The following is a 13,223-nucleotide window of genomic DNA, read 5'->3' on the forward strand; positions in this document are numbered from 1 at the left end:
CACGTTGATAGGACTTTAAAAAACATGTACTATCTTAGATTCAATTCTAATAAATTTGATTTAGAGTTGATACTCCAAAATAAGACAATCAAAGTACATGGTTTTAAGATTTATTTAAAGCATATAGATATGAAAAATGTGTATTAACTGAGTAGAAAATTTATTTGATCTGGAAACTGCAAACTTTAGTCTAAATAAAACAAAAATGAAAGCATATGGACTACCCATTCATACAGGTATATGATTACTTCAAATCTATAGATAATCCAATGATAAAGAACTAATCAGTTCATTTAACTAGTCCTGATGTACTAGTTAAAATCATCTTCAAGATCCTGGATGCTTCCTCCCCCCAACTACCATGATCCGAATTCTACCTTGCAGGGCTGGATAGGGCAGAGGTTGTACAATGGTACATATGAGGGCTGGAGGCACAGGGAATCCAGGGTGGATGATACCTTCAGGACCAAGGGTGTGAGGGACGATGCTGGGAGAGTGGAGGGTGAGTGGGTTGTAAAGGGGGAACTGATTACAGGGATCCACATGTGACCTCCTCCCTGGGAGAGGGACAGCAGAGAAGGGGGGGAAGGGAGACTCCGGATAGGGCAAGATATGACAAAATAACGATGTATAAATTACCAAGGGCACATGAGGGAGGGGGGAGCGGGGAGGGAGGGGGGGAAAAAAAGAGGACCTGATGCAAAGTGTTTAAGTGGAGAGCAAATGCTTTGAGAATGATTGGGGCAGGGAATGTATGGATGTGCTTTATACAATTGATGTATGTATATGTATGGATTGTGGTAAGAGTTGTTGGAGTCCCTAATAAAATGTAAAAAAGAAAAGGGAAAAAGAAAAAAAAAAGAAAGAAAAAATGATTAGGGCAAAGAATGTACAGATGTTCTTTATACAATTGATGTATGTATATGTATGGACTGTGATAAGAGTTGTATGAGCCCCTAATAAAACGTTTAAAAAAAAAATCATCTTCATTGGCTTTTCTCTAATCAGCCCCAATTGTAAAAAACAGGAAACTTAGAAAAAAGGGAAATAGAAGGTAAAAAGGTACAAAGGCATAGATGGAACAGAGACAAATCATACGGATTATCCCACAAACTGAACAATAAAACTTCTTCAAACACAAAAATGTTCCAATTTTATTGTATCCTAATAAAATGTCAAGAAGGCAAAATGTCAGATTAAAAATATGGTTGCTTCTCCTTTAAATGGCTACACAAAATAAAAATGTTTACAAAGAAGTATTGACTAAAGATCTATAAACAGAGGGTGTCCATGTGCTTTGAAGTTATCTCAGAGCTAAATATGCTCTTTGTGTAAGAGTTTTCTATCCAAGAGTAATTGTATACATATAAGCTTTTTAAAAATTATCTAGTTTCCTATAACTTATTCATTCAAGCAGATGATAACTATCTCTCAAGAAATTTTGAAGGGGAAAGTCTTACACTGGATGAGAGGCTAGATTAGGATCCCACGCCTTAGAAGCCATGCAATTTTCTTTTTAACCAAGCAATCTTAAGAACATAACTTTAATATAGATTACTACACCAAAGCATAGCAAATACAAATGTGCTGCAGACACACTGACAGATGAAATTATGTCTGAGATTTGCTACAAAATTATTAAGATGCATTAAATAAAAACCAAGAACAAAAAACTGGCCAGGATCTGGTAGTTATTAAAACTCAGTAATGAATACATGAAGGTTCATTATACTATTCTACTTTTGGATTTATCTAATATTTCTATCACAAATAAATAAAAGTAGAATGGGAATTACTGACTGCAAAATTCCATGTAGTCAGTGGTCTGAAATTTTCTAAGTATATTCTAAAGTCTCTCAAATTTTTCTCACTAGTCTGACAATGCTGATGAATGAGTTGAACCAGGTGCTAGATCACAATGAAGATATAGCAATAAATTAAAAAGTAGTCACACAAAAAAAGAAATCAAACAAACAAAATAGTAAAGACAGGTAAGGAAGGCCCTTGAAGAAATGTATTTAAAAAAATAACAACCTGTGTTCAGAATTAATATTGCTAGCCTCAAATATTAACACAGTAAATTTGGCATGAATAAATAACATAGTCTCCTCTACCTTCCTAAGAATCCCATTTTTTTCCTGATTAAATAAAGCTTACTTTCTCATTAACCTTCCATGCAACATTCTTCTTTGGGAATGTCCAAAAACAATGCCCTAGAAGTAGTGTAAGAGAAGCAATTCCAGAAGAACTACATAAATAATGCTGGAAACACCCTTGAGTCTCCAAAATCCTACTTCTATTTACATGCTATTAATATATTCCTTAGTAACTTTCAACATGACTATTACACATTAGCCACCGGTATTTGATATGAAGGGAGCACAACTAGAGAAACTTTATTTACCACATGCATGTTAAGCCGCTTTCATGAAAAATATTTACTTACTGAAAACAGGCTGTTAATATTAAGACTTAATCATTTAAAAGTTTTATTTAATGCAAAAAAGCAAATAAGTGACATACACACACACAAACACACATATCAACAAAGTTTCCACAAATTTTAAAAGCTTTTAGAAAGAAAGGATGATTAAATGCCACATAAACTGCCTTTTTACTTAAAAATGATTTTTGATTTAACTTTTAAGGTCAGAATTTTGCTAAGGAGATTAAAAATAAAACAAAACAAAAAAACTCTCCAACAATTAATATTATCAAAATATTTCACCCATATTCAAACTTGAAAGTAAAAGCATCCTGCGCATATTCTCGCTGTCCTGGTTCTGTGGTAGCCAGGGCAGGTTAAACATTCGCTATATTAAACCATGCATGTGCCCCCAGGCTGAGTTCTTTTCCTGAGCCTTGCTTTATAAGTGATGGCGATAAGTTAAAAAAAGAAAGAAAAAGCATTTAAGTTTATGTCCTTAAACGATGTTCTTCCTAAACAAATTAAAAGTTTCCCTTAACAGTTTTATAATAAAAAACAGATTTTAAACAATCTATTTGAACTATGAGGACACATCAAAAATTACTGCTACAAAGTCATTGAAATCTTTATTCAACACAACATGAAAACGTGAGGCTACTGTTTCTTAATACTTTCTAGTTAGGTCTATATGCTTCTGAAGACAGTGTTGCCATCTCTAACCTTTCCTCTAAAGAATTCCAAACTCTTCCATTTAAATCAAATGAGAGAGTCTTAGCATCTATGAGGGACTCAATTGTGCTCATCTGAAATGTTCTTTGAGTTTGGGGAACAAAAGGAAGCTTGAAGGGGAAGATTAGAGCTGAAGAGTGGATGAGGTAAGGTGTCCCAATGAAATTCTTATAGGACAGTCCTTGCTACTTGTAAATAATTGAGCAGGTGCATTTTTTTCATGATATTTTAAAAAATTCATTGGCATAACCTTCCTGACCTTTATCTTACGCAGTTTTGAATTTTCATTAAAATTTCCCAACCAAAAAAAACTTCCCAACAAGTGCTGGCGATCATCCTGTGTCCAAGAGGACCTTTTTGGAGTCTCAACAAAAACAGTTGCTGTAACCTGCCTAGAGGGAGGGGGTGGTGGGGGTGGGGTGTGTGTGTGTGTGGGTGTGTGTGAGAGAGAGTGAGAGAGAGAGAGAGAGAGAGAGCTGGACTGGCCCAGCAGATCCCACCAGAAGGCACTGTTCTGAGTGGACCTCTTTTTGGAAGGTAACCCTCAGAGGACTAAGAGAAGTACATCACTGGGAGCACTTGTCTGAAGCCGTCCATACCAGAATAAGCCCATGAGTATATGAAGTGGAAACCTAACAGCAATATTTATTTACCTAGTATAATAAAAAGCTTATCAAAAAAGTTTATAAAAATGTCACTGTACAAGCAACAGAAGAAATTGGCAATTAAAAATAACCAAATGTATTTCTAACCAATTAAGAACATGGCATACTTATAACTCGATTGTCCTACAAATAGACATACAGTATCAAATTTTAAAAGAACACCTACTTATTAGTAGTAAGAGCTGCCAAGATAATGACCATTCTTTGTCTAATTTAACTCAATGCCCTGTTTACAAAAATAAATGTTAGAAAAGCTCTAGAATGTTACTAGCCTGTTTTTTAACAAGATGCCTAAACCGAAAAAGTAACTCAAGAGTATTTATAATGTCTGCCTTCAAGAAGCTAGTGTATCCTTACAGGTACAGAGTATCTGCTATTAGGACAAGCACTCGACTTTTATAAGGTACTAAAGGTTTCTCCTCTATCTACTGATTGTCAAAAGGACTGTGTAAGAGAGAGCCCATGAAGGCATCCAACTCCAGGTCTAGCAAATATTAGGCAATCAATAAATACTATGAAAAAAATCAAATGATGATATCTAACAATGGTTCATATAATGAACTATGAAACAGTATCATTTAAGAATTGGTAGACTATGGCAGAGCCATCCTAGCCCATAGAAAACAATCTGAGAATGGAAACATTATTCTAGAATATTAGGGATTTTTTTTAGTAACTGCTCATTATAAAATTGTAGAACCGCTACATTATAAGTGGACACATTCAGTCAATGCTGCGTTATTAAAAAGCTGAGTTATTAAAAGCATAGGCTTTAAAGTGAAAAAAACATTTAGGACACAAATCCCAGCTCTGCCACTTAGTAGGGATTTGGCTTTAGACAAATTATATCTAGCTTAAGGTTCTTCATCTATGAAACAGTAATAACTGTACTTATACCTCATAAGATTCATTGGGAGGATTGAATGAGGCAATAAAGCTCCTATAAGAGCTCAATAAATTATATTGCTACAGATTGTGTTATTTTGTTTCTATTAAACAAATATTTGAATGATTATTATATACAAGAAATCTGATTATCCTATAAAACCCAATTTAAAAAAATTTTATGAGAGACTCATACAACTCTTATCACAATCCATACATACATCAATTGTATAAAGCACATCTGTACATTCTTTACCCTCATCATTTTCAAGGTATTTGCTCTCCACTTAAGCCCTTTGCATCAAGTCCTCTTTCTTCCCCTCCCTCTCTCCCCGCTTCCCCCTTCTCCTCATGCGCCCTCAATAATTTATAAATTATTATTTTGTCACACCTTGCCCTGTCCAGCATTAAAACCCAATTTTACAATAGTACTCATTATTGAAGAGTTGACTAATGAAGGATTTAAAAAACTGTACTTTCTGTATCTTACAATCAGTCTAAAGTAGCTACAGATGTGGGTTATAAATACAAAAGTTTAGCAAAGGTTTCTTCTCTGTGTCTATAAACAACTCTCCAAGCTACTGTAAAGAAGAAAATCAATGATGTGGTCTTACTGCCTGTACATAAAGACATGAATGAATAAAATGCTAAATGAAAAACAGGGAAAGGAGTTTTAAAAACCAATGAATGTTACGAAATAATCGATTATCAATTGCTAAAAGGGAAACTAGTTTACCACATAAACGAAACACGACAAAAAACATTGTCTCGGTCACAATTTAGAACCAGTTTGTTATCGCTATCACAGGAAGAATAACCAAGAGTCTACTGTATCTAAGTTAGGGACTTAACAGACTACTTGGTTTGCACTGTTGTGCTCTAACCTAATTAACCAACCGATAACTTAGCTCTGCTAAATCCAATTTGGAGAAAGGAAAAAAATAGTTAAAGTTCAATAAGAAAACCAGTCGAGAGAAATATCTAAATTTATTATTTAAAAATTGCTGTATATCTTAAGCCAAATGATATTAGCGTCTATAATTTATGGCTCCTTAAGGTTATTCTGATGCAAATGCTTCAGAGACAAGTTCTAATATGCACAATATTTTTATATACAAAAAAGTACTTGCCTTCATATGGTGTGTCTGGAGGTCCTGCTATTTCTCCTCTTAATTCTGTAAAATTCTCATCTACAAGATCTACTTTAATTTGATTTTTGCTCGTCTTAAAAATAAACAGAAAATAAATGTTAGTTATGTCAGCAAGAAAAAGCCTATTTTAAAGTATTACCTATAAAAATCTTGAAACCCGTTTTTCAAGTTTGCCTGCCTGCTCTATAGAAAACAAGTCTGTGCTTACGATGGACTTAAATAACCACTTTCAAGAATATTTAAGACAAAGAAAATAACAAAATGGACATGTACTATTTTAATAATATACCACTTGGAATAATAGCTTGTTGATGTTATAGGAATGGCATTAGAGAAAAATGGTAGACACTTGTTTTATGTCTGCCGACTTCATATACGTTAGGTCCAAAGTGGTCGATCTCACGGGGGCTCTATCCAGATAAAGGAAATGTCAGGGTCATTATGAGCCATCTCACTTGAGCTAAGCAGGACAATCCAAGATGGTTAGGCTTGCGGATGGAAATCCGGCACCATCCACCAGGGTGGTGAAAGCTCAAGTCATCCTTAATTTCTCTTCCCATGAACATTCCAAAGGCATAAATGCTTCACTAGAACCTTCTAATGACTTTTTAAATTGTTTTTCTCTGCTTACTTGCTTTGGAGAAAAGGGTAACAGTATAATTACATGCAAGAGGAAAGAAAGGTAATTTAAAAAAAAACCCTCATGTTTCTAAAGATTTCTATTTTAAATTTATCTACATCGACTCATTTTGCACTCAACACTTCGAGTAAGTAATACTTCCACATTTATAACATCACTGAGTCCACAACCAGTTGCCTTAAATAATTTAGAAAGCCCTCTTGTCGGATTCACATGAACATTCACCAATACGTGCCTACAAACGAAACGAGTGCTCCATTTAAAATTTTAAACCTATACTACTCTCTGACTGGTCAGTATTCCTAATAAGGTAAGTTCTCCACTTTCCAGAATGTTTAAAATGTACGTTTCTTATATTATTTTTGTCTTCACTTTTTCATGTTTGATTCCACTCACCTAACTGACACAATATATTCTAATACCTTAGAGGAAAGAATATTTACTTTTGAGCCATTCTTAAGCTTATTTAATGGATGAAAGTGTGTTAAGTATTACTGTTTTAAGGTTCTTGGCTCCCCATCTCCACCCAGTTCCTCACTACAGAAGGCAACAATTTTCCTCTTTTCATATACTAACATTTTAATATGGACTATTTGGTACAGAAATAATACATAAGTGTTAAATACCACATTTTAAAGATGCTATATAACATCTTATTACCATCTATACTCATGTATAAGCCAAGTTTTCCAGCATACTTTAAATACAGTTTTTGTGGTAAAATTAGGTGCCTCAGCTGATATTAGGGTCAGTTTATACTTGAGTATACACTGTAATTTGTAGTGAATGTTTAGAATTAAAATATCTACTTTTACATGTACCAAAAACATTCTAATTGTTATTTCATAACCCTTTCTACATTTGGCTTTACTTTTTCTCTAAGTATTTATTTACCCAAAAATGTTAAAATGTTTTCTCCCATGGCCTAAGATTTTATCATCATTGGTACTTCGCAGTGGAATATAAGAGTATAATTTTAGAAAGGGTAAAAAAGGAAAAAATTAGCAATGGTAAAAATACTTTGTATATATAAGAATAAATAACATTAAGAGGAAAATTGGAAACATCAGACTTTCATTGATCTATTAAGAAGCCACAATGTAACTATGGGTTTCCACTTCTTTCCTAAGATTTAAGTTAAACAAACAAAATTACTCAGTTTTTATAAATCACCAGTGCTTTTTGTTGACTTTTTATTGTGAATTAGGTGAAGGTTTACAGACCACATCAGTTTTACATTCAACACAACTCATCAATGCTTTTAAAGTTATCTATAGATCCTCATATCTCATTTTCCCACTACAAAATGATTTATTCATAATTTTAAAAAGAAATGGTATAAGATGATTTTTGCTGGTTTGAACTCACCCAGGGGAGTTGCTCACAAAAGGGAGTAAGAGGGGAGAGAACGGGGCATAACCACACTTTTACAAAGAGATCTGTTAGTTATCATGTTCAAAAAAATTATAAAATTAGATGCTTACTGTCCATGGCAGGGGTTTTTTTGGGTGATGGTTAAGGTTATGTGTCAACTTAGCTGGGCAACAATTCTCAGTGGTTTGTCCCTTATGTTAACTATGCAGTTTGGCTGTTATGTAATGGTATCCCCTTCCTTTTATGATATAGATTCTATATACATATCATCATCTTCATGATGTGATCTGATAGGATGAGTCAATCAATTTTAAGGGGGCTTCTGGCTTTTGCTCATTCTAGATTCTGCACTGGGTTCATAATTATCTAACCTACAGTTCTTAGGACTTTAGCCAAAGGCCAAGAGTACTGCCTGTAGGTCCTGAGGCTTGTCAGTCTCTACGGTCTATGAACCAGTGATCTGCCACCTTAGCTGCCTCCACTCCTGTGAGTCAGGAGGTGCCTCTAGTCTGACACCAGAACCATGGACTTGGGACTTGCCAGTCTCTACAACACTATGAGCCATTCCTAGGAGATAAAGATCTTCTGCATGTGTACATACGCATGCACATGTACATACATATGCACATGTACATACATGCATACAACACTAGCTTTTACTTTTCTAGAGAACTCAGCCTAAGTTATCTACTAAGTCTGGTGATACAGTGGTTAAGTGCTAGGCAGCTAACCAAAAGGTTAGCAGTTTGAACCCACCTGTCACTCTACAGGAAAAAGACACAGCAGCCTGTTTCTGTAAAGATTTAGAGCAGGCGTCCTCAAACGGCGGCCCGACAAGGACATTTATGCCGCCCGCCGGGTATTTGTGCCCCGTTTGTTTTTTTACTTCAAAATAAGGTATGTGCAGTGTGCATAGGAATTTTTTCATAGTTTTTTTAAAACTATAGCCAAGCCCTCCAATGAGTCCGAGGGACAGTGAACTGATCCCCTGTTTAAAAAGTTCGAGGACCCTGATTTAGAGTTTTGGAAACACTATGGCAGCGTTCTACTCTGTGCTGTAAGGTAGCACTAAATACAAATTAACTTGCCAGTACATGTTCACAATATGATTATTAGGGAGTAAACATGTTTTAAAATAATGTTTTAACTTTAATCTTATGACATCTTTCACCTAACCTCTCAATTGATAGAAAATACAAGTTAAAGAATAACAATGAGAAAATACTAAGCCAAACCCTAAGACTTCCTAAGAATCAGTGAACATGCATGTGGAGAATCAGGATAAACATTTAAAAGACAGCCCCTAATAAATTGTTTTAGAAAAAAATTTAAAAGACAAAAATACATATCTGAATGCAACATGTAAACTTTGGGTAGGAAATGACTTAAAAAAAAGAAAAGCTATGAAAGACATTATTTAAAAAAACAAAACAATATTTTGGTTAACTGGGGAACTATAAATATGAATTTGAATATTAGATGGTTTCAAAAAAATTATCAATCTTTGTTAACTAAATAATATGATTATATAATATTAAAAAGGAGTTTGCTTTTAAGAGATGCAAGCCAAAATTTTGGGTAGTGAATTTTATCTCCAACCCTCAGCAAAATGGTAACGTTCTATTTTTTTCTTTCATTTTTTTATTAAAAAAAATCACTTTATTGGGGACTCTTACAGCTCTTATAACAATCCATACATCAATTGTATCGAGCATATTTGTATATATGTGGACAAAATGTTAACTTAAAGATAAACAAGCGGCCATCTAGCTCAGAAGCAACAAAGTCCACATGGAAGAACACACCAGCATGTGTGATCGAGTGGTCCCAAAGGGATCAGTTACCAGGCATCAAAGAACAAAAAATCATATCATTGACTGCACACCTCCATGATAGGATCGCTGAAGACAAATGGGTGCATAAGCAAATGTGGTGAAGAAAGCTGATGGTGCCCGGCTATCAAAGAGATAGTGTCTGGGGTCTTAAAGGCTTGAAGGTGAACAAGCGGCCATCTAGCTCAGAAGCAAATAAGCCCACATGGAAGAAGCACACCGGCCAGTGCGATCACGAGGTGCCAAGGGACCAGGTATAAGGCATCATGCAAAAAAAAAAAGATATAAGTGTATGTATGTGTATATGTATATATATATATATATATATATATATATATATATATATATATCATATTAAATGAAGGGGGAAGTGCAGAGTGGAGACCCAAGGCCCAAGTGTCGACCAATGGAGATCCCCTCATAGAGGGGTTTAGGAGAGGAGATGGGTTAATTAGGGTGTGAGGTAGTATCGATGAAGAACACAGCTTTCCCCCAGATCCTGGATGCTTCCTCCCCCCAACTACCATGATCCGAATTCTACCTTGCAGGCCTGGATAGGACAGAGGCTGTACACTGGTGCATATGAGGGTTGGAGATACAGGGAATCCAGGGTGGATGATACCTTCAGGACCAAGGGTGTGAGGGACGATGCTGGGAGAGTGGAGGGTGAGTGGGTTGGAAAGGGGGAACTGATTACAAGGATCCACATGTGACCTCTTCCCTGGGAGAGGGACAGCAGAGAAGGGGGGAAGGGAGACTCCGGATAGGGCAAGATATGACAAAATAACGATGTATAAATTACCAAGGGCATATGAGGGAGGGGGAAAAAAAAAAAAGAGGACCTGATGCAAGGGGCTTAAGTGGAGAGCAAATGCCTTGAGAATGATTGGGGCAGGGAATGTATGGATGTGCTTTATACAATTGATGTATGTATATGTATGGATTGTGGTAAGAGTTGTATGAGTCCCTAATAAAATGTAAAAGAAGAAAAGAGAAAAAAATGATTAGGGCAAAGACTGTACAGATGTGCTTTATACAATTGATGTATGTATATGTATGAACTGTGAAAAGAATTGTATGAGCCCCAATAAATTGTTAAAATAAAAAAAAAAATTTTTTAATGTTAACTTAAGTAGTGAACTATTTTCAAACCTTCTACTTAAAATTTTCTTAATAAAAATGGAACACCTGGAGGGAGGTAAATGGAACAGCTGGTTTTTCCTATTTAGCATTTATGTTTTAAAGATTATATTAATGGTGCCAGTATGATAAAATAGGACACTTCAAAAAAGATAGGCAGTTCCCCTCCTCTTCCCAAATCTTAGGGAAATAAATTCAGATAGTTTCTTTTTTTTTTTAATTTTAACAATTTATTAGGGGCTCATACAATTCTTATCACAGTTCATACATATATATACATCAATTGTATAAAGCACATCTGTACAGTCCCTGCCCTAATCATTTTTTTCTCCTCTTTTCTTTTTTTACATTTTATTAGGGCAGATAGTTTCTTAATGATATTCTATGAACAGTATGTAATACCAAAGCAAAACTGAATTTACCGCTATCAAGTCAATGCTGACTCACCGCAATCTCAATTTGAGTTTCCAAGATGACAACTGCTAAATGGAATAGAAAGCCTAATCTTTCCTCCTGAGGAGCTGCTTGCTGGTAGTTTCAAACAGCTGACCACATGGATCGCAGCCCAACTTGTAACCACAAGGGCTCCTTATTATGTAGTAACTGGAAACTTAAATGTTCAACAAAAGAATGGTGACTAAACAGCTCAAGCAGCAAAGTCATTAAAAAGGAATGACCAATGTCATTAAAGAAAACACAAGTATAATGAAAGGGGAAAAAAGATGAAAAATAGTGTCCATATAAGATCCTGGTTTGGTAAAAGGAAAAAGGAAGTAATGTCAACATTAGCTACCTGTGGCCAACAAAATTGTGGCTTACTTGTTGTATCTTTCTAAATTATCATAAAGGAGAGGAGACAACTGACTTCTTTGAAACCTCACCATTTCTCAAGCATGAATCACTCTAATGTCTTTGTCTCCTTATCTAACTTAGAACTCTCTCTCAAAAATACTTGCAATATTTTCTTCCTTCATGGTATCCACAAGGCAAAGCCCCAGCTAGTTACAAAACTCATTCCCCAAATAACAAGCTTCTGTGTCTGTCCCAAGCTGCTAATCATTGTTGGAGGAAAACTATCATTAACTGGTCTCATGTTAAATTTAAGACCACTAATCCAAAATGGGCACATTATCTAACAATTCTATTATACAATGGCTACCCCACAACTTTTCACTTTCTTTAAAACTCCTATGCTCTCCTTTTGTATCTTCATGTTCAGATAACTTTTAACTCATAATTCAAGAAAACATTTCAAAAATTCTGTGTCTTCCTATGTTCAAAACTCCCAAATTCATGCACTTGAATCTATGCTCAGTGGGCAAAACTGTCCTATAGGATAGGGTAAAACTGTTCCTATCTCTGAGTCGGTAACTGTTTACTGGAGTAAAAAGCCTTGTCTTTCTCCCAAAAAGAAGCTGGCAGTTTCAAACTGCTGACTTTGCAGTTAGCAGCCTGTGTAATCACTATGGGACCAGGCCAAGGATGGAGAGAATTTACCTCACATACTTTGAATATATTATCAGGAGAGATAAAACCCTGGCGAAGGACATTATGCTTGGTAAAGTCGAAGGGCAATGAAAAGAGGAGACAACCTTGATGACATGGTTTGACACAGTGGCTGACAAGAATGGGCTCAAACGTAAGAACAATTGTGGGAAGACACAGGGCCCCGCAGTGTTTTGTTCTGTTGTACATAGGGTTGTTAGAGTCCAAATGGACTTGACAGCACCTAACAACAGCTTCTATTAAAGACCAATTTCTCTAATAATGCTGTATTCTAGTCCCTCTGTTCTGCTTGAAGACTTATACATACAACTACTTTCCTTCTCTCCAACATAATAAATTTCTCCTGAACATTAATTAACACACTATGTATGTTAAAAATGTATCAGAATATGCACTATACACACTCGAGGATAAGTCGACCCAAGTATCAACTGAGGCACCTAATTTTACCACAAAAACTACATTAAAAATGCGCTGGAAACAGATGTACAAATGTGCTTGGATGTATGTATGGATTGTTTTAAGAGTTATACAAGGCCCCAATAAAATGATTTTAAAAAATTTTTTTGCTGGAAAACTCAGCTCATGCACGAGTATATAGAGTACATGTATTTTAAGTTTGTCACGTCATCTTCTTCTCCAGCTATGTTCACGTTTCTATCTTCCTCTCAAAGCAAAACACAGACTGGCCATAGCTGCCATTTTGCCATCTAGCATTCTTTTAGCAACCCGCTCCAATCAGGCTTCTCGCTGCACCATTCCAATGAGAATGTGCTGGTCCAGAGCACCACTGGACCACTTAGTGTGTCTCTAAAAGGCTTCTTTCTTCCTTCTGCAAAACGACAAAGTTGACTCACTCTGATCTTCTTCAAA

The 13,223-nt window shown here is 35.5% G+C and overlaps 1 protein-coding gene and 1 non-coding gene across 5 annotated transcripts in view; one reads left to right on the forward strand and one right to left on the reverse strand.

The window, feature by feature from the left end:
* Positions 1 to 13,223, reverse strand: part of UBE2K (ubiquitin conjugating enzyme E2 K) — a 48,819-nt gene that overhangs the window by 19,838 nt on the left and 15,758 nt on the right. For 2 of the 4 annotated variants that reach the window (XM_075544415.1, XM_075544414.1), the window contains one exon: positions 5,838 to 5,931. The exons of the other annotated variants lie outside the window; for them this stretch is intronic. In XM_075544415.1, the coding sequence (XP_075400530.1) occupies positions 5,838 to 5,931 (94 nt within the window). The remainder of the gene's footprint in view (positions 1 to 5,837; positions 5,932 to 13,223) is intronic. 4 annotated transcript variants of the gene reach the window in all.
* Positions 2,758 to 2,888, forward strand: LOC142444080 (small nucleolar RNA SNORA72). Its single transcript, XR_012783755.1, has one exon. It is a non-coding gene; the product is annotated as a small nucleolar RNA SNORA72 (small nucleolar RNA).

Source organism: Tenrec ecaudatus, chromosome 3, assembly GCF_050624435.1.
Source record: "Tenrec ecaudatus isolate mTenEca1 chromosome 3, mTenEca1.hap1, whole genome shotgun sequence".
NCBI classification, from domain to species: Eukaryota; Metazoa; Chordata; class Mammalia; order Afrosoricida; family Tenrecidae; genus Tenrec; species Tenrec ecaudatus.